This window comes from Rhinoderma darwinii, chromosome 7 (genome assembly GCF_050947455.1).
Source record: "Rhinoderma darwinii isolate aRhiDar2 chromosome 7, aRhiDar2.hap1, whole genome shotgun sequence".
Classification (NCBI taxonomy): Eukaryota; Metazoa; Chordata; class Amphibia; order Anura; family Rhinodermatidae; genus Rhinoderma; species Rhinoderma darwinii.
Genome location: NC_134693.1, coordinates 66,408,393 through 66,431,213, shown reverse-complemented (window position 1 = coordinate 66,431,213; position 22,821 = coordinate 66,408,393). Strand labels below are relative to the sequence as shown.

Sequence of the window (22,821 nt, the reverse complement as noted above, 5' to 3'; positions counted from 1 at the left end):
CCTCCCGCATGTCCAGAACATATGAAGGATGTCTGCTTTTTCCTCCGGGCACCTAGGGCACTTGGCATCTGCTCTTAATCCCATTTGTTTCAGCACCCACGGGGTCCTATACACCCTATGTATCAGAAACAACTGCGATCTTCGTTGTGCTACATTAATGGACAAAGTACATGTTGCTGCCAATACCGCCTCCCAGTGGTCTGTTGTAATAGGACCCACATCCCTCTCCCATACAGCTTTCACTGGTGCCATAGGATCCCCCAGATGTTCCACCAATAACCTGCGATAAACCAATGAAATTAATCCTTTTGACGTTACTGCTTTTGCAATATGCTCCAACACCCCCGCGGCATGTATTGTCATGTCTACACTGACTGCTTGTGTCTGCACAGCGTGCCGAATCTGCAGGTACTGATAGAACATGCGGGAGTCCAGCTGAAACTCTTCCCTTATTTGCTGAAAGGATTTAAGTATGCCTCCCTCGTACAACTGACTCAATCGTATTATGCCTTGCTGCTCCCACCCCTGCATCCCTTCCAATTTACCCAATTCCCCCAGATAAGCATTCCTCCAGAGTGGTGTATATTTAGTGCATTCTCCTATCCCCAGCAATTGCTTGCACTGCCACCACACCTTGTGTATGAGAAGCAGAGTGGGTCTGGTACTCGCCATCCGTTTATAGCTGTGCGCTTCCAGTCCTCCCAACGGGTTCTCCCCCCCCCCCAGATATGATAGGATGCGCGCACTGGACCCCCATGTCTCTTCCTGCTCCCACCCCCAGAAATGCTGACATTGGGCAGCTAAATAATACACCCAAGCATTGGGCACAGCCAGGCCCCCCTCCTCTTTCGGCAGCTGTAATTTCTCCAGTTTAATCCTAGGTACCCCCTTCTTCCATACTAGGTCCCTAAAAAGGTTATGCAACCTCCTGAACCAATATTTGGGGATCCATACCGGGGAGTTATGTAGGACATACAGCACCTGGGGCATAAGGATCATTTTAATCAGATTCGTCCTACCCAGAGCCGATAGCGGTAACTTATTCCACGCCTCTACTTTGGCTTTTATCGTTGTTAACAGTGGCATTACATTAAGGGACATATAATCCTGTGCTTTCGCCGTCACCCTAACCCCCAAATACTTAAACTCCGTGACCACCGGTATCTCCACCTCCTCCTCCCCAGTCTGGATAACCCCCGGGTCCATGAGCATTAGAGCCGATTTTGACCAATTAATGAGTAGTCCTGAATATTTCCCAAACCGCTTAATTAGGGCCATCACTAACGGTAGTGTGCGCTTGGTATCCGCCATGAATAACCGCATATCGTCTGCGTATAATGCAATTCGTTCCTCCACCCCCCCCATATCTCAACCCCTGAATATGTTCATGTTGTCTCACTGCGCACGCCAAGGGTTCCACCGCCAACGCGAACAACAATGGAGATAATGGACATCCCTGACGCGTTCCCCGCTCCAGCGCGAACCGATCCGATAGCACCCCATTCACCCTTATCTTTGCTGTCGGGGCTACATACAACAACTTTACCCATTTTATATAATTAGGGCCAAATCCCATTTTCTCCAGAACTCACCACAAATATTTCCACTCCACGCAATCGAATGCTTTAGCCGCGTCTAAGGACAGAATGGCTCTCCCCCCCATGATTATCCGGCAGAACTTGTAAATTCAAGAACAGCCGTCTCAGATTCACCGCCGTCGATTTAGATGGCATAAAGCCGGCCTGATCCCCATGTACCACCCCAGCCACTACCTTAGCTAGTCGAAGCGCCAATACTTTCGCCATGATTTTAATATCCGCAGTCAATAGAGAAACTGGTCTATAGGAGCCAGGGAGCTGGGGATCCTTCCCCTCTTTAGGCAGAACGACTATAGTTGCTTCGTACATTGTTTCCGGAAGCCGCCCCCTATCAAAACTATCTAAAAGAGTGGCCAATAACTGCGGTGCGAGCTCCTCCCCATATTCCTTAAAAACTTCCACCGGAAGCCCATCCGGCCCCGGCGCCTTTTCACTGGCTAGTATCCCTATGGCTGCCTGGAGCTCCTCCAGAGATATGGGCTCCTCCAATGTCCCTCTCTCCTCCCCTCCCAACCTGGGAAGTTCTATTTCCCCTATATACTCTTCCAGCTGTTGAGGTGTGTGCTCTGCCCTAGAGGCATACAAATCCGAGTAAAACTGCTGAAAAACTTTCAAAATCTGTCCTGTATCCGTCTCCAACTTCCCCCCCTCCCCTTTAATAGTGTGTATGTAATTATTCTCCCTCTGAGCCTGCGCCATCCTTGCCAGTAACCGTCCAGTGGTTTCCCCCTCCTCATAATATTGGCGTTTTAAAAACATCCTTTTGTTATCTGCCCTCTCCAACTGATGCTGTTTTAACAATCGCTGCGCCTCCACCCAATGCTTCAGTGTGTCTGGTGTGTTATCTATTATATGTAGCCTTTCTGTCTCCGTTACCCTTTCCAACAGCGCTTCCCCTAATTGTCTAGACCGTGTTTTTACTGCCGAAATGTGCTGGATGAACACCCCTCTCAGCCACGCCTTCATCGCGTCCCACAGTATCTCTTGCGGTACCGTTCCCGAATTGAATTGAAAGTATTCCTTTTATGAGGTCTAAAATTTGTTTATGATCTATCAACTTCAGCCAAAAGGCATTGAGTTTCCAGCACCCTTGCCCCCGCCCTGTCCTCCCCTCCGTCTCTACCTTCATTACCAAAGGAGAATGATCCGATAACGCTCTTTGCAAGTACTCTATCTGGGCTACAAATGGTACTGCTGCCGGTGAGCACAAGATTAGGTCTATCCTGGATAAAGACTGATATGTGGAAGACGCGCAAGAATACTGAAAGCTATTTGGATGTTTATCCCTCCATATGTCCCGCCAACCCATTTCAGCAACAAGATGGCCAAACGCTGTTAAACCTCCCCCTGTCATGCCGAATTTATCCATATTGGTATTCAATACTGCGTTAAAATCCCCCATCACTAGTAACGGCACCTCCGGGTACCTAGCCAGTTCCTCCACCGCTTTCTTGATACATCCGCTAGAAAATGGAGGGGGGACATACAACACCACCAACACACAATTCCAATGATACATCGTACAGTGTACCCCCACATACCGCCCCTCCCCATCCTGGAAGGAGTCGTGACATATAAATGGCACTGCCCTATGTATGAGAAGACTCACCCCCCTTGAATATGTAGTATGATATGAATGAAAACTATGGCCTACCCAGGCCCTATGCATCATGGAGACTGAATCCCTAGTCATATGTGTCTCCTGTAGTCCTATCACCCTCGACTCCTGTTTCCTAATAAAATCAAATACCGCCTGTCGTTTTCTGGCTTCCCGCAGGCCCCGTACATTCCAGGACAAACAATTAAGTGATCCCATCATCCCTCAACATATCCCAACACATCCTATCCTGTTCTCGTACTTTTACATATCCGACCGGCTGGGTCCTCTTTCCCTCCCTACCCTTCCCCCGTAAACCTACCCCTTTCCAAGGGTTGGGGCGACAGAACGTATCTGCCATTACCCATAACAAGCGTCGGCAGGTCAACTCCGCCCACCGTACATTCAACAATACCATAACTCGTTATTCACTTTTCCCGCGTAACTGACCATCCCTCCCGCTGCCTTTTTCTTGCAAATAAACAACCATCCCTTCAACATATCGGTACCCCTCAATGTCCATAAACACATTCCTCCTCTTCCGGTCTTCCGCGTTCACCGCAACCATGCCCTCCAATTCCAAGTCCAAACATGACCAGGAACCCTCAATGCCATATCCTGCAATTTTCTACGACACCTGGTTCAGTCCCGCATCCCCAGCCTCCTTTTGTCAGCCGGTCTGTTCCGGATCAACGCCGTCCCTCTGCCTCCGCCGGTCTCAGCTGACTTTCATGGCTATCCAACCATCTAACCGCTTCTCTCGGTGTCTCGAAAAAGGAAGTTGTGCCCAGCGCCACCACTCTCAGACGGGCAGGATACATCATTGAATATTGCACTTGTAACGCCCTTAGGCGTCTCTTTATATCCATAAACTGTGATCTTTTCCGTTGTACTTCCATAGAGAAATCCGGGAAGAAGGACACTTTCACCCCATTAAAGGAGATGTCTTGACGTTCTCTAGCTTTCCTCAGGATCTTGTCTCTATCTTTATAATGTAAAATCTTTATCAGCACCGGTCTCGGCGGCCTTCCCGGAGGGCCGGGTCTGGTCGGCACCCTGTGCGCTCTCTCCACCGCAAATAAAGGGGTCAATTCCTCTCTGCCAAATGTGTCTATCAGCCACTTTTCAAAGAAGTCATCCGGATTCGCTCCCTCCACTCTTTCTGGAACCCCCACTAGGCGAACGTTATTCCGTCTCAGCCGATTTTCCATGTCGTCTGTCTTAGCCAGCAATGTCGCCACTGCCTGCGAGTTTGCCTGTACATCCTGCTTTATGTGAGGAATCGCATCCTCCATGTCTGAGACTCTCCCCTCCACGGCAGTGGTGCGTTCCGCTACTTTTTGCAAATCATTCCTGAGCAGCAAAATGTCCTCCTTCAATCCACCCATCTGGCTTGCTAAGGTATTAAGGACCATAGAATTTTGCTTCACCGCTGCCAAAATGTCCTTTAAGGAGGGTTCCTCCTTCCTTGCTCCACTTTTCCCTCCAGCACCTGGCTGATCCTGCATGGCGCCACTCATCTCCTCCTCCTCCTCACTTCTCATGTCCCCCGCCAAAGGAGAGTACCTGGATCCATAAGATGAGCCTCCAGCTGCCTGATCTCCAGCCGACTTTCGCTGCTGTGCAGCCGCCCCCCCTGCTCTCGGCGTGCGGGCGAACCTCTCCAGCTTCTCCACTACTTCCTGCCGGAGGCCTCTATTGCGGCCTTCCTTCTCCTCGACGCCATCTTGAGCGCGGGACCCGGGACTCGCTGGCGGCGACTTCTGCTTCCTTGAGCGCGTCATTATGGACGGGCACTCGTGCTCCTCCACCTCTAGACTCTGGTAAGACCTTGGGGAAGCTGTTTTCCCCGAATTTTACGGGATATATGGACCTTATAGGATGAATACAGCAGGAGCTCCGGTCACACACGTCCTCTCACATTCACCGCTAGGCCACGCCCCCCATACTTTAATGATCTCTGATATGCAGTATGTGAATTCTCGTGGGTTGACCTCTAGGGTCTCTGGACACCATTTGTCTTGTTGCAAATCACATTCTTATATTCTGTCTAATTTTGTGCCTGCGTTTCTCTCTTTACAACTCAAGGAGACTTTAAAGGCTACATTCACCTTTTGAAATGGCTATCTTGTAGAGATATTGCAGGCTCTTTGAGGTTGAAATGCCTGCCTTTTAGGAATGATGGAATGAATGAACGGCAGCTTATGGGATGACTTGGGGTGCTTTTAAGGCCTGTACTAGAGGGGTTGTTATACGGGCTATCTCCTCACAAAGACAACAATTACATGTTGAAACTTGCTTAGCGGCTTTGTAGGTGGAGTATTTAAGATCTAGGGATCCTTTAGCCGTTTCACGGCGAAACAGCGGGAATATAATTTACCTCTCACTGACGTCACTAGGAAAATAACACTGTATGCTCAACAAAGGATTTTTGAACATGGAAATAAGAATGGGCTATTGCTCGCAAACTTAGCCATGGATGATACAGATCCACACCCCATTATGGAGGTAATTTCTGGTGCTGGGAACATTAATACTGACCCTCTTGCTGTTCATAGGGTGTTTGTAACTGCTATGCATACTTAGGCCTCATGCACACGACCGTAGCCATGTGCACGGCCGTGATTTCCGGGTCGGCCGGCCACGGAGTGACAGCCGCGAGCCGCCCGCAAATCGCAGGCTGTGCACATGACCGCGACCATTATTGTCAATGGGCCCCGACCGCAGAACACGGCTGTAATAAGGCTTTGCCCGTTCTTTCTGTGGTCCGGGCTTCGGGGCCATGCACGAACCATGAAAACCACGGTCGTGTGCATGGCCCCATAGGAATGAATGGGGCCGCAATTCTCCCGTGGATTTTCGGGGGACTTGCGGCTGTAAAAGCATGTTCGTGTGCATGGGGCTTTATACTCCTCCAAGGTGGCATATGCCCTGTCTGACTTGGGGGTCTTCTTAGACTCTATAGTCTTTATTGCCCTGGATGGCGAGGATTCTAGCCTCCTTGAAGCTGATCTCCGAGTAGAGGAGAGTACTGCAGTTATTAGCTCTTTTCCTAATAAAAAGACACCTGGATTGGATGGCTTACCCATCAAATGGTATAAAGCCCATGTAGAGTTGCTTGCTCCTCGTCTTCAATCTCTTTCTCAATCTCTGTTTGTTTGAGATCCTCCCCCTTCTATGAGAGAGGCACTCATAGTTCTTATTCTGAAACCTCGCAAAGACCATACAGAGTGTGGATCCTATCGGCCAATCTCGCGCCTTTAATTGCGGAACTAAAATACTGGCCAAAGTCTTAGAAAATGCGTTTACAGAAAGTTATTTCCCATATCATTCACCCAGACCCATCAGGCTTTATGCCTGGAAATGCTACTGGTATTAACTTGCATAGATTGTTTGCTGACTTGTCATCTACTTATAGTAACTCTGGCTCTCGTGTCATTGCGTCATTCGATCTGGAGAAAGCCTTTTCATTCTGTAGAATGGGCATATTTATGATCATGGAACAGCTAGCAACAGCCATATGTCACTCACCTGATTGTAAAGGGCTTCATAGTGGGAGAAAGAGACCAGTGTTTCTATGTATGCTGATGACACGCTTCTATTAACCCCTTAAAGAGGCTCTGTCACCAGATTTTGCAACCCCTATCTGCTATTGCAGCAGATCGGCGCTGCAATGTAGATAAGAGTAACGTTTTGTTTTTTTTTAAACTAGCATTTTTGGCCAAGTTATGACCATTTTTATATTTATGTAAATGAGGCTTTCTAAAGTACAACTGGGCGTGTATTGTGTTCGTTACATCTGGGCGTTTTTACTTCTTTTACTAGCTGGGCGTTGTGTATAGAAGTATCATCCACTTCTCTTCAGAACGCCCAGCTTCTGGCAGTGTACAGACACAGCGTGTTCTCGAGAGATCACGCTGTGACGTCACTCACTTCCTGCCCCAGGTCCTGCATCGTGTCGGACCAGCGAGGACACATCGGCACCAGAGGCTACATTTGATTCTGCAGCAGCATCAGCGTTTGCAGGTAAGTCGATGTAGCTACTTACCTGCAAACGCCGATGCTGCTGCAGAATCAACTGTAGCCTCTGGTGCCGATGTGTCCTCGCTGGTCCGACACGATGCAGGACCTGGGGCAGGAAGTGAGTGACGTCACAGCGCGATCTCTCGAGAACACGCTGTGTCTGTGCACTGCCAGAAGCTGGGCGTTGTGAAGAGAAGTGGATGATACTATACACAACGCCCAGCTAGTAAAAGAAGTAAAAACGCCCAGATGTAACGAACACAATACACGCTCAGTTATACTTTTACTTTAAACACGCCCAGTTGTACTTTAGAAAGCCTCATTTACATAAATTAAAAAATGGTCATAACTTGGCCAAAAATGCTCGTTTAAAAAAAACAAAAAACGTTACTCTTATCTACATTGCAGCGCCGATCTGCTGCAATAGGAGATAGGGGTTGCAAAATCTGGTGACAGAGCCTCTTTAAGGACACAGCCTATTTTGGCCTTGTGGACACAGCCGATTTTTGCAAATCTGACGTGTCACTTTATGTAGAAATAACTCCAGAATGCTTTTGCCTATCCAAGCGATTCTGAGATTGTTTTCTCGTGACATGTTGTACTTTATGATACTGAAAAAATGTAGTCGTTAAATTCAATATTTATTTGTAAAAAACACCAAAATTCAGAGAAAATTTGCAAAAATCTGAATTTTTCTAAATTGTAATGTATCTGCTTGTAAAACAGATCGTAATACCACACAAAATATTTACTAGTTCACATTTCCCATATGTCTACTTTGTTTGCATAATTTTTTGAACGTGCTTTTATTTTTCTAGGACGTTACAAGGCTTAGAACTTTAGCTGCAATTTCTCGCATTTTCAAGAAAATTTCAAAAGGCTATTTTTTCAGGGACCAGTTCAGTTCTGAAGTGGCTTTGAGGGCCTTATATATTAGAAACCCCCTATAAAACACCCCATTTTAAAAACTGCACACCTCAAAGTATTCAAAACAGCATTCAGAAATTATTTTAACCCTTTAGGCATTTCACAGGAAATAAAGCAAAATAGAGGGGACATTTTTCACTAAATTCATTTGTAATAGTTTTTTCTGTAACACAGAAGGTTTTATCAGAGAAACGTAACTTAATATTTATTGCCCAGATTCTGCAATTTTTAGAAATATCCCACATGTGGCCCTAGTGTCCTAATGGACTGAAATACCGGCCTCAGAAGCAACGGAGCACTTAGTGGATTTTGGGGCCTCTATTTTATTAGAATAGATTTTAGGCACCATGTCAGGTTTGAAGAGGTCTTGTGGTGCCAAAACAGTGGAAACCCCCCAAAAGTGACCCCATTTTGTAAACTACAACCCTCAAGGAATTTTTCAAGAGGTATAGTTAGCATTTTTAGCCCACAGGTTTTTTGCTAAATTTATTGGAACTGGTCTGTGAAAATGAAAATCTACTTTTTTTTCTGAAAAAACATACGATGTTTTCGTTTTTACAAGGAATAAAAAGAAGAAAAAGCACCCCAACATTTGTAAAGCAATGTCTCCCGATTACGGCAATACCCCATATGTGGTAATAAACTGCTGTTTGGACCCACGGCAGGGCTCAGAAGGGAACGAGGGCTATTTGGATTTTGGAGCACAGATTTTGCTGGAATGGTTTTCGGTGCCATGTCGTATTTGCAAAGCCCTGGAGGGACCATAACAGTGGAAACTCCCCAAAAGTGACCCCATTTTGGAAACTGCACCCCTCAAGGAATTTTTCTAGGGTTATAGTTAGCATTTTGACCCTACACGGTTTTTGCTGAATTTATGGGAATTATGCCGTGAAATTGAAAATCTAAATTTTTTCTAATAAAATGAAGTTTTAGCTCAGATTTTTTTTCATTTTTACAACAGATAAAGGAGAAAAAAAAACAATATTTGTAAAGCAAACTCTTCTGAGCACAGCAATACCCCATATGTGGTAATAAACTGCTGTTTGGACACATGGCGGAAGTTAGAAAGGACGGAGCGCCATTTGACTTTTGGAGCTCAAGTTTTGCTGGAATGGTTTGCGGCCTCATGTCACATTTGCAAAGCCACTGAGGAGCCAAAATAGTGCAAACCCGGCAAAAGTGACCCCATTTGGGAAACTATACCCCTCGTGGAATTTATCTAGTGGTATAGTGAGCATTTTGACCCCACAGTTTTTTTGCTGAATTATTGGGATTATGCAGTGAAAATGAAAATCTACATTCTTTCCACTAAAATGTTGAATTGTTTTCATTTTAACAAGGAATAAAGGAGAAAAAGCGCCCCAACAATTGTAAAGCAATTTCTCCCGAGTCCGGCAATACCCCATATGTGGTCATAAACTGCTGCTTGTATACACCGCAGGGCTCAGAAAGGCAGGACTGCTACTTGGCATGTAGATTTTGGTTGATTGTTTTTTGGGCGCCACGTCGCATTTGCAGAGCCCCTGAAGTACCCGTACAGTAGAAACCCCTGAGAAGTGACTCCATTTTGGAAACTTTACCCCTCAGGGTAATCATCTAGGGGTGTACTGAGCATTTTGATCCCACAGGTGTTTCATAGATTGTATTAGAATGAGGCAGTGAAAATGAAAAATTATTTTTTTTCCCAAAAATATGTAGTTTTGCACCAATTTTTTTTCCCCACAAGGGGTAATAGGAGAAAAAACGACACATAATTTGTTACCCAATCTCTCCCGAGTACGGCAATACCCCATGTGTGGCCCTAAACTGCTGTTTGGGGACATGGCAGAGCTCAAAATGGAAGGAGTGCCATGTGGCTTTTAGAGCACAGATTTTGCTGGACTGGTGTACGGGCGCCATGTCGCATTTGCAGAGCTCCCTTAGGTACCAGGGTAGAGTGTAAAACCATGAGAAGTGACCCCATTCGGTAAACTACACCCCTCAAGGCATTTATCATTTGCCTGGACATATGACAGGGCTTAGGAGTGAAAGGCGCATGTGAGACCTATTTTGGGGATTTTCGCAGCATTAGCCCACAATGGTCAAATAGTAAAACAAACCCCCAAGTAGTGACCCCCATTTTGGAAACTGCACCCCTGAAGGCATTTTGACCACACATGTTTTTTTTCTATTAGAAATGAATGCTCAGTGGATAGTGCAAAGTGAAAATTGCAAATTTCCACAGGTATGCGCCATTTTAGTGCACAATATTTTGTGCCATTTTAGGGCACAATATTTTGTGCCCAGTTCGTGCCACTGAAGACAAATACCTCAAACTGTTAAGCGGGTTCTCCCGGGTATGGCGATGCCATATATGTGGACGTAAACAGCTGCTTGGGCACGCTGCAGGGCTCAGAAGGGAGGGAGCGCCATTTGGCTTTTGGAGCGTGGATTTTGCTCGCTAGTTGTTCTGTTTGGGGTATTACTGGTATTTCAGTTTATGATGTGGGGGTACATGTAATCTGTGCGGAGAACATCAGGGTATAATAAGAGGGTATAATAATTATCCACAGATGTGTGGCCGGTGTCACACTGATAATTGGCGCCCCATCTTATCTGCTTTTGGACACTTTGCACATTTTGCATCGCCATATTCTGAGAGCCAAAACGTCTTTATTTTTTCTCCACCGGAGCTGGGTGAGGGCTTATTTGTTGCGGGACAATCTGTAGATTTCATTGGTACCACTTTTTATTTCATTTTTTTGGCAAGCAAGGTGACCAAAAACCTGCAATTCTGATGTTTTTTATTTTATTTTTTACGGCGTTCGCCATGCGCTATGAATGACAATTTTACTTTATTCTGCGGGTCGGTACGATTACGGCGATACCAGATGTATATCCTTTCTCTTATGCTTTGCAGCGTCTGCACGATAAAATCACTTTTGTTTCAAATAATTTATTTTTGGTGTCACCAGATTCTGAGAGCCATAACTTTTTTATTTTTCCGTCAAAAAGCGATGGGAGGGCTTGTTTTTTGCGGGACGGGCTGCAGTTTTTAATGGTATAATTTTGGGGTACATGCAACTTTTAGATCCTTTTTTTTTTATTCTGTTTTGCGAGGGGTAGTGACTAACAAACAGCAATTCTGGAATAGTTTTTTATTTAATTTTTTTACGGTGTTCACTGTACGAGTAAAATAGCGTGATATTTTTATAGTTTCGTTCGTTACGGATGCGGGGATACCACATATGTGTACTTTTTTAATGTTTTTTGTTTTTCCTATAATAAAAGACTTATTATAGGAAAAAAGGCTTTTATAGTGTTTTTTAACATGAATGTTTTTTTTTAAACTTTTTTACAACATTTTTATTAACTTGGTTGAACTTTTTTTTTTTTGTCCCACTAGGGAACTTGAAGGCATGAAGCCCTGATCGCTATTCTAATACACTGCACTTCCTACATAGTGCAGTGTATTAGAGCTGTCAGCTATTCACTGACAGCAAGCCTATTAAGTTTCGCCTCCCGGCGGGCCTAATAAGCTTCCGTACTAGGAAGTGATTGGTAGGCTATGGTTGCCATAGCAACCATCGGAACACCTGCGGGTGCCGATGGTTGCCATTAGCAACCATAGGGTACGATCTAATCACTTAGATGCAGCCAAAGCTTGCATCTAAGGGGTTAATCGGCCGGATCGGAGCCTAGCTCCGGTCCTGGCAGTTAGGGCACGATGTCAGCTGTGACAAACAGCTGACACCCGCGCCCGTGGCAACCATCATTGTTGCCGACAGGCTACAAGACACTTCGATGCATCGATCGCGTTGATCGATGCATCGAAGGGGTTAATCGGCCGGATCGGAGCCTAGCTCCGGTCCTGGCCGTTACAGCGGGGTGTTGCACAGGCGATACCCGGCGGTGATAGCGCTGGCTCCGCTTCTGAGCCAGCGCCATCGCATACACTACGTCATGGAGCTGTGATTGGTCAGTCTGCTTTGACTGACCAATCACAGCGATCGCCGGCAGGAGACCTCTGTGAATGGTCCCCTGCCGTCTTACTGTGCCGATCAACAGTCATAAACAGTTGACTGCACAGTTCTGTCACCTTGTCCTTTGACAGGATGACCGTTTTTAGCCAGGACGCATCGGTACGTCCCTGTGCCTTAAAGTACTTCAATGCAGGACGTACCGGTGCGTTAAGGGGTTAATGACCCTGGACCCTCCTTACGGGCAGTATTTGCTCGATTTACCTCATATTCTGGGCTGCTGGTTAACTGCACAGCCAATTTGTACACATGAGGAGCTAGAGGATTATCTCTATATGCGATGATGTAATGTATACAACATATATATTCAGCATATTTATCGCTAGAAACATCCACATATGTAAAACCAAGCATAACTTGGTGCATTGACCGAAGACGTATTGGAAAACCTACAAACAAAAGGAATCAATACTAGCACAGACGTGATAAGTAATAAAAAATCTTTTTATTTAAAGATCGATACAAAACATTAAAAAGATGAGTCACACAATGAAAAGAAGGCGTCAACCTATGCAGTACACAAAGTGTAATCAAGGTATGAACATGCATAAATGGAGATATACAGACATATGGATGAAAATACGTAAAGGCACGCTGACTGTGCCTGGCATGCGCAAGGTGAGGAGTATAAGTGTAGATACCAGGGCAATATAAAGTGCTAGTGCAGGTCAAAGAACCACTGCACTGCACATTTGTATGGCAGACATGTAAGACACAGGCAGCGAACTATGAGGCCAGACAACAGAAGTAAACAGGCCTAGAAAATGTAGAGCTAATGCCTGTACAAATGGAGGTACATACCAGGGTTCATGATCCTGCACAGGGGAGACGCCTGAGTCCGACGCGCATTTTGGCGGATGCCTTCGTCCGGAAGCAGTTCGGACATACCTAAATATGTCCGAACAATAGGAAATTTGGTAAGACAGCCCTGGGGTCCTTCAGTGGACCCTGGGCTTTCTGCCCATATATGCTATGCCCCTCGATCGTGTCACCGGGAATACCGGGCATCCTCACTTCTCATTTTCCTCTTGAATTCTGCGGTCAGCTTTGATCGTGTCATTCAAGGGAATAGCGGTGGAGATCAGTGGTTTCTCTGATCTCCACCGTTGGAGCGGGGCTGTGTTTGCGTAATACAGCCGTTGCCCCGCTCCTGACAAGTATGCGCGCGGTCAGCATGATGTGATGCTGCCGGCGCTGCACTAATGAGCGGCGGCACCAGCGCTGTAGACAAGATGGGGGTGTTTTGCAGTGCGCCCGCCATGTTCTTTGTCTTTAGTGTCATCGCTCATTAGTGCAGCGCCGGCCGCATCACCTCATGCTGACCGCGAGGAAACACTTGTCAGGAGTGGGGCAATGGCTGTATTACACGAACGCAGCCCCACTCTAACTACATTCATGTGTTACAATATGCTTAGTATAAACATCTATGAATTAACGGTATTGAACTGTTTGGGGGTGTACGGCATCGAAATAATATTGGTATTTCGATGCATTGTGCAACCCTAGTATGACTTATACTTTTCTATTCCGATTCAGTCAAATGCTGAAAAACTGAGGACGGTGCCTCACAGATTTGCTTTTGTTGAATGTTCCATGAATATTTAGATTAAATGTATAAACTGAAAAAATATACTCTTTGGGATGAAATGGGCAAAAAACACCAATACCGCCATTGTTTTTTGGGTTTAATTTTTACGGCATTCATGATACGGTAAAAATGACATGTTAACTTAATACTACGGGTTGATACGATTACGGAAATACAAAATTTTTTATATTTTTTTTACATTAATCAAACTATTTGTTAAAAAAAATTTGCTTTGACGCCATGTTTCTGAGAGCCATAACTTTTATTTATTTTATTTTTGCATCGATTGGGCAGTTTGAGAGCTGTAGTTCTTATTGGTACCATTTTAGGGTACATGCAGCTTTTTGATCACGACTTGTTCCGTTTTTGTTATTTATTTTTTTTTGAAAGCTGAGGTGACCATAAAACAGCAATTCTGTCTTTTTTTTTTTTTTTTGCTTGCATTATATAATCCAATACTCCTGTTTTGCAGTATAAGGTGACTTTGACAGGCTCTGACAGGGTTTAATAGGATCACAAATATGGCAGACTTGGGGTCTTCATTAGGCTGCCATGACAACCATCAGCTGCCCCGTACTTTCTAAGACCTTAGATGCAGCGGTCGCTAATGACTGTGGCATCAAAGGGGTTAAACGGGCGGAATCAAAGTCATATTTGCTTCCGCCTGTTTCACTGAGGTGTTGGCTGCATTACACAGCCAACATCCGCTACGTATGGAGAGCGCTCATCCTGTGAGCCCGTACGTGTACGTGACAATGGGTTAAGGCAATGAAATGGAATATTCTTCAATGGCCGAGTATGTCATATGACGTCAACCGGATTTTTGCATGCCTTTTACCTATTGAAGACCAAACTGAAGGCCGAAAGTCCAACAAACAAGCAGCAACTGAAGGAGTCTGCAATAAGGGCCTGGAAAATGTCCATGAATTTAAGACTTCAGGCATTCATTAACTGCAAGAGATTTACATCAAAATATTACAAATAATCCTTACATTTATAATTCTGTTCGTTTGTCCAATTTACTTTTGAGCCTGTGAAAATCGAGGGGCTATTTAAAAAAAAAATGGCTGTAATTCCTGATGAGAGAAGGCTGTAAGACTGAACCGCCACTAGTGTGTCGGTGTTTCACTGTATGGAGCACTGACCGGAATGTAGGGAAAGCGGTGCTTTCACAAGCGCTCTGGCCCCTTCAAAACATTTGATCGACGGTGGTGCCCAGAGTCTGCCCCCCCACCCATCTGGTATTTATGGCCTATGCTGAATATATATGGCCTTCTTTTTATGGGGTGCTTCTTCTGGTCTCCCTCTGTTGATCCATGCCTTTCGTCATGCCCATAGGATCAACCTGGCAATTTTTTTTTCGTTTGTGTCCTTCGCCACCTATGTGTCTCAGACAGTGTAGTGGACATTGCTACGCAGGCAGTTGCATTATCCCTTCCATAGGCTGAGTAAGGCCCTGTTCCCACTAAGGTTTTGTTGCAAGCAGAAAAAAAATCTGCCTCAGAATTCCTTAAGGAATTTTGAGGCAGAGTTTGACCTGACTCTGCTTTTTTGCCACGTTTTTCACCCCCAATTGAAGCTAATGCACGGACCACGTGCAAAAAATGCTCTTAAGCAAGCGCTGCAGGTTCTTTTTGCCTCCCATTGATTTCAACTGCAGGTCAGAGGTGGAAACGGTGACAAGAAAGGACGTGGTAAGGGGATGATTTCTCAGGTTTTTTGGCACGGATTCCAACGCTATTTCCGCGTCAAAATCCGTGCCTGAAAACTCTACGTGAACAGGGCCTAATAGCGTTTTGCAGATTACCCCTTCCTGCTAGATGGTCCAGCTGACATTGCTGCACAGGCATAATCCTGTATCTGACATGGCTCTGTAGCTACTGCAAACACCAAACAGCCACCTTACCCCGTCTAAGTAAATGTCATAACGCTACATGCTGTATCTTATTTGGCTAGGCAGCTATTGCAAGCTGCAGACAGCCACGTTATCGCCTCACTCAAGTGGAGTAATTATGCTAATGCTGTATCTCACTTAGCTGCGCAGTTATTACAATCTCCAGGCAGCCGCATTAGGCAGAGTAATTGTGCTAACACTACATGCTGTATTTCACTTACCTATGCAGTTATGCAAGCTCTAGAAAAGCACATTGCCCCTTTCCTGGCGGAGTAATTGTGCTACATGCTGTATTTGACTGGCTACGCAGTTATTGCAAGCTGTCATGCCATTCTTGGACAATATACTGGTCTTGGCCCCCTCCCGCTCTGAACCAGGACAGCCTTTTAAATCCTCCTAGATACTCTCCACACCTATTAGTAAATTGTCTTCTGTGATTTCTACTACATCAAATCCTTCCTTCTACACTCCGCAGCACACTCCTCTGCTTCATCAAGAGATTTTGACACCCTGAGATTAATCCCCCTTCGCTGGTTGAGCCTATTCTTCTCCCTTGGCGGTATGTTGTGCACCCCATCAGGGGTTCACCTCTCCATTCATTCCCAAGGGCCACTTTTTTGCCTTTATTTACTGAAATTTACTCCCAATCTATCTGGCTATGCCAACGCATCTCCCTGATATAACCAACTCTTTTGGTTCAGTCTCCTACCAGCCATTTGGAGTCCCTATGTTTGACATAGTATTCTTTATCACAGCCGTAATTTCTCGGGACGAGTCAGCAAAACCTTATTGAAGGCCAGATGACTTTCCCCATCCTGTATCCTACGCAGGACTTGAAAATCTTGTTTACGCAAATTTTGAGGAAAGTCCCCGTCCTCCCTTTTTTTTTTTTTTTTTTTTTTTTTTTTTTCAGTCTTTTATCTTTTCCCCAGCAGGGGTCGGATCTGGTTATTGGCCTTCGTTTCCTCCCTGACGTGCAGACTTCTCTCCATTGGGCTGCCCATTGGCTCACTTAGTGTTAGGTCCACATCTCTTTGGTATCTCAACCTGGTCTTTGAGCGGCAGTCCTCTCCTTTTTACGCTTTCTTCCCGTTCTGGGGAGTTCTCTCGACACCATCTCGATGTGGTCACAACTGTCCTTGTAATCTCGCTGCACAGCCTTCAAAGCTATTGCTTCGCGGCAGAGCTCCCCACCCTTTCTGAATTTCGGCTCATTCCTTCACTTCTGTTGGGGCTTCTTGGTTGGTGTACCATCGGGGCTCTGCTGTACAGGTGTGTATGCCATCCTCTAAAGTCTTAACACGGTCGCTAGGTTCTGTAGGCAGCATGGGATTAGACAACCGATTATGCAATGTTTCTTGTTCCCTTCCCCCTGGGACTGCTTTAGGATCAATGGCAAGAAAAAAAAAACTGGTCTTTTGTGTCCCCCAATGAACTTAACGAGAAAAGGATTTTATGGTGAGTACTATCTAGAGAACAATAAATCTGTCATTCTGTCTTCCAATTATCCACCTATTCTAATGACACTAGGAGAACCTCTTTCCCTTGGAGCAGATTGTTTACTGACATTAGTGTCCTTTTTATTCAGGGTTTTTAACCCTTTATGACCACTGGTAGATAAGTACAATATTTATATTTATTTTTAATTGTATAGTACTGTCAAAATGGAAAAAAAACACACAAATTCAAGAAACTTTTTTTTTCCCCACAAATATTGAGCTTAAAAAAATACCCCTTTTCTGTCTGAAGTGTCCCTTTTTGAATGATGTTGATTTAGGTGATTATTTAAAATGCTTTTCAATGGTTATTTGTTTGCTTGTTTTTTAGGCTTTAAAGCATTTTCACAACTTAGTATTTGAAATATCAAGTCAGGCATCCCAGTTATCAAGTCAAAATACTGAACTGAAGAACACCTTAAGGAATATTCTCCAGGTAAATATTGTAGTAATCAGTGCACTTGCCAACATATCATCTGATAATTTGTTTTGATAAATATAATTTATGCAAACAAAAATGTTGTTACACAATGGAAATCGTGAATTACAACTGGGTTGGGGATTTGCAATGGGAGTGCCAGTAAAAGGTGGACATAGTGACATAACCATATGCAGGAAGAAATGAGTCATCTGATCAACAAGGATCAGATAAGCAAAAATGTCTATTCACAATCCCGGCACTTCGTTAACGTTTTTGTGGTACTTACAGCAGAGCAAGTGTAATCTCGTGAGATCACGCTGTAAATGACAGGTTACAGGGAGATTACGCTTTGCTCTGCTGTAAGAACCACAGAAACGTTACCGTAGTGCTGGGATTGTGAATAGACCTAGCATCCTGGCTGGAAGGAATGTCTAGTCACTGTCTAAACACTTCAGTAACGTTAATATGTCAGTATAAGACAGCACATAGTGAACAACGCAGTGTCACTATGCGCTGACTAAATGAATGGAGAGAAGTGCATGACGCTGATTGGTCAGCGTCATATACTCCTCTGTACAACGCCCACTTGGTCTAAAGTAAAAACACGCCCACTTGGGCATTAAGAAACTAATTGGCATAAAGCTAATATCGTTCCTAACCTGGTAAAAATAGATCGTTTTTCTAAATAAAAAGCACTGCTGTCACCTACATTATAGCGCCCATCTCCTTATGTAGGAGATAGGGCAATTATAATGTGGTGACAGTTTCTTAAGCAAAACCCTGGCACTACATAAAGGATGAGCCGGATCAGATAGCTGAAATTGGGGATTGGTGAGTGGACTAGCTGGGAAAGTACGAGTGACGAGGCCTACAGTTATCCGTTTAGGAGAGGTAAGAGAAGGGAACCTGTAAGTGTGTGGGTGGGAGAGGGGGGGGGGGGGGGTGGTTGTAACAAAGTAAAAGGTAGAGGAAAAAAATTAAGGGTTAAACAAAAAAGGGACAGCTGGAGGTAAATGGCTTGCTCGTTATTGTGGAACAGGAGCGATCACAAACGTGGTCGTATTCCATCAAAAAGCCCCCCAGGTTATTATAAGCTCAGGAGGAATTCTAGTTAAATTTCTTATTTAAAGTCTGATAATGATTTTGACAGGTTTGTTCATCGGTTGATTCAGGAGGTCAGCATTGGGCAATCTATTGAAAATGTGTAAAGGTAATGTAGGAGTTAAAAAAGGAAGAGCCCATTGCAGGTGATGTTACAAAAAAAAAAAAAAAAAAGTTAAAGGGGTTGTATAAAATTAGGAAACATGATTCTTTCCTCTAAGAGCAGCACAAATCTTGTCCAGGGGCTGTCTGGTATTGCAGCTCAGCCCTATTTACTTGAAAGTAACTGTGATACCAGACGCAGCCAATGGACCAGAGTGGTACTGTTTCTGGAAGAAGGCAGCAATATTTCCAGTACATCCCTCATGACCGCACCACAGGAGGTTGCCCTATTGACCTCTATAGGGACAGGAAGACAGAGAGGTTAAAAGGCCCCTTCCACCACCCACTTGCCAGTGTTCTTCCTGTCCCTACAGGGTCAGGAGCAGAGAGACGTCGCTCCTGTGTTGCTGCAGGAGAAAAAACTCGGGCAGGGGGCAAGATCGGGGGGTCCGTGCACTCCCCCCTTCTCTTCCCCCTAAAGCCTAGGCTAACACCCCTCTAACGAGAGGTCCCTTAGCTCCCAACCTAAGACACCTACCTGAGGAATCCTAGGCAGGGTTCCGGTAGCGTGTGGGGTTCGGGATTCCCAAGCAGGCGTCGGCCGGGCCGCGTGACCAGGCGGGGACCGGCAGCTCCATAGGTTTGGACGCACCGGCAGGGTATTCTCGCTGCGCCGCATAGCAAGCCTCAGTCGCCGGCTATGAGCGGCTGCACCTGAACTAATTACCGCGACCGGAAATGACGGCGGGATACTTCCGGTCCGCGGCCATCTTGGAAGGCGGGAAATTCAAAACGCCCGCATTTAAAGGGACACGCACAGGTATGTAGTTAGAGCTGATACCTTTAACTTGGATTGATTTTGTGGATTGCATATTGCATTGCCTGTTACCTGTTGCGGTATGGAACTTCCTCGTCCTGACGGAACTCCAGATATGTCCCAGGGTCACGTGAGTCTTACCCTTGGGGTAAGGGTTATGACTCCTTATGTATGTACACTATACTTTACCTACCTTCTGTTTTCTCTAGGATAAAGATTCCTCTCAGAGACAAACTGATAAAAAGAAGGTTAAAAAATGTGCGACTTGTGCAAAAAAATTGCCACAGTCACATAGGAAACAATTGTGTCAGGATTGTATTGCAAAAATACTAAAAGCGGAACAACCAACGTTTATGTCTGAACTTAGGGCAATGATTCGTGAAGAAGTGTCAGTCAGTAGCCTCCCTCGCCCCTCCAAGAAACTACCTCAAGCTCCCGGGCAAAAAGACCACGGATGAGGTGGATCAAAAATATTGTCCTCCTTCTCAGGGGTCTGACTCTGAGCAGGAGTGTTATTACCTGTCGGAGGGTGAGTTAGAAGGAGAGGAACTCTTGCCTTCAACTTCATCCACTCAAGAGAAAAAAAATGTCTTCTCTTCCGAGATGTCTGATACCTTAATCCAGGCAATACGGAAGACCAACCACATACCATCCAGGATGAAATGTTTGGGGGTCTAACGGAAAAGAAAACAAAGGTTTTTCCGGTAAATGAAAATCTCAAGAGAATAAGAGAATAGTGACAACTGAATGGGAAGATTCAGAAAAAAAGGCTCTTCATTTCAAGAGAGTTTAAAAACAGACTTCTCTTTTATCCAGAAGACACTAATGGTTAAACCAGCTGGAGACCCATTTGATGATGAAGACATCACGACAAGATCTATTAGAATCTCTACTCTTACTAAAGATAGCAACCGGATTCTTGGTAGACGCTTCAGCGGAGTCCATTCGATTTGCTGCCAGGAATGGGGCTCTATCAAATGCTGTTAGAAGAGCATTATGGCTCAAAATGTGGTCAGGCGATACGAAGTCCAAGAACAAATTGTGTTCTATCCCGTTTACAGGGTCTCTGATGTTCGGTCCTCTCCTGGATAACATGCTGGAGAATGCAGCAGATAGGAAAAAGGGGTTTCCAGAAGAGAAACCAAAAAAAAACCCTCAGTTTGGGAGGTTTCGCCAACAGAGGGAACCTACCTTACAGAACTACAGCGGGAAAGGGAAGTCCGGTCGCTGGAGTTACCCCAAAGGAAGAAGGGGTCGAGGATATCGCCTTAACCCCAATAATTCATTTCAGCCCTCAAAGCAATGACGCCAAGAGTGTGGGGGGAAGACTCCTACAATTTTATCCCAAATGGACCAGAATAACCCAGAACCCCTGGGTTCTAAAGATTATAGAAGAAGGGTACAAAATAGAATTTTCCTCTATTCCTCCAGAGAAATTTCTAATAACCCAGTACCAAGCAAAAGACCTTCATCAGATCCTTATCCGGGACGTCCAGAAACTACTCCAATTGAGAGCAATTACTCCAGTTCCCCACAACGAAAAATTCAAAGGCCACTATTCAAAAATCATCTTAGTCAAAAAACCAAACGGTTCCTACAGGACAATAATTAACCTGAAGGTCCTGAACAAGTGGGTGAAATATCGAAAATTCAAGATGGAGTCTATCAGATCGACTATTGCTCTAATAAGGGAAGAGGCATCGATGTGTACGATCGATTTAAAGGATGCGTATTATCACGTTCCTATCCACCCGCTTATCGGAGATTCCTCAGATTCGCGATTCAGAACGGTCCTTCCATTCTCCACTTCCAGTTTGTCTGCCTCCCTTTCGGCATCTCCTCCGCCCCCAGAATTTTTACAAAAATTATGGCAGAGGTCATGGCATTCGTAAGAAGTCAGGGCATAGTAATTATCCCATATCTAGACGACTTCTTGTTGACAGCAGATACTCCGTCTATCTTAGACAGTCATCGGTCACAGGTTCTTTCCCTACTACAGGAATTGGGATGGATAATCAACTTTCAGAAGTCAAGTCTTCCTCCCCAAAAACAGAAGGTCTTCTTAGGAGTGCTACTAGACTCCTCCCTTCAACATTCCTTCCTCCCAAGAGAGAAACAAATACTCCTACTGACAGAAGCAAGGACATTTTGGGGGAAAGACACCTGTTCCATAAGGGAATGTATGTGGATGTTGGGAATGATGACGTCTTGCATCCAATCTATTGCATGGAGTCAATTTCACTCCAGACCCTTACAGAATCTGATCCTGTCCCGATGGGATCGAAAACAGGACTCCCATAATTTTAATTTCCGAGACCGTGAAATCATCCCTCCTATGGTGGCTCTGCACAAGCAACATAGATAAGGGAGTCCCCTGGAGAACTTCTCCTTATGTGGTGATTACCACAGATGCCAGCAAACACGGCTGGGGGTCGGTAATCCAAGACAAGCACTTTCAGGGCACATGGCCTGTTCAAATGAAGATGATGTCCTCAAACTTCAGAGAACTAAAATCCGTATGGGAGACACTTATAAGAGCTTCACCCATTATAAAAGGGAAGCGTATAAAAATTTTATCGGACAACACGACGACACCGCTGTCATCAAGGGGGAACAAGACACACTCTTCTTCAGGCCCTCTCTACACAAATTTTTAGTTGGGCAGAAGAAAATGTCCTATCAGTCTCTGCAGTCCACCTAAAGGGCTCAGAGAATCTATCAGCAGATTTCCTGAGTCGGGAAAAAGTAGACCTGGAGAATGGTCCCTAAACAGGGAAGTCTTTCTGTCCTTAACCCGAAGATGGGGTTATCCACAAATAGACCGGTTTGCCACAAGGAAAAACTCCCAAGTAGAGACATTCTTCTCCCTAAATCTCAGACAACTCATTGGGAGTAGATGCATTGTCCCAACCCTGGGACATGGATCTGGCCTATGCCTTTCCTCCGTTTCCTCTAATACCAATGGTATTCAGAAAAATCCAGGAAGATTTGACAAAGCTCATTATTCTTCCCTATTGGCCAAAAAGAAGCTGGTTTCCAATCGTAAAATACCTAGCGTTGGAAGACCCTTTCATGCTCCCAGTCAAGGAGAATCTTCTCTCCCAGGGTCCCTTATTCTTTCAGGGAATAGGAACTCTGAAGTTGTCAGCCTGGATCCTGAAAGGCAGATCCTTAGAAACCACGGTCTGTCAGATGAGATAATTTCGATTATCTTATCAAGTCATAAAGAAGTTACCTC

At 45.0% G+C, this 22,821-nt stretch overlaps 1 protein-coding gene across 3 annotated transcripts in view; it reads left to right on the top strand.

Annotated features, from left to right (window-relative positions):
• Positions 1-22,821, top strand: part of FIRRM (FIGNL1 interacting regulator of recombination and mitosis) — a 171,052-nt gene that overhangs the window by 28,752 nt on the left and 119,479 nt on the right. For all 3 annotated transcript variants that reach the window (XM_075833488.1, XM_075833489.1, XM_075833490.1), the window contains one exon: positions 17,474-17,578. In XM_075833488.1, the coding sequence (XP_075689603.1) occupies positions 17,474-17,578 (105 nt within the window). The remainder of the gene's footprint in view (positions 1-17,473; positions 17,579-22,821) is intronic.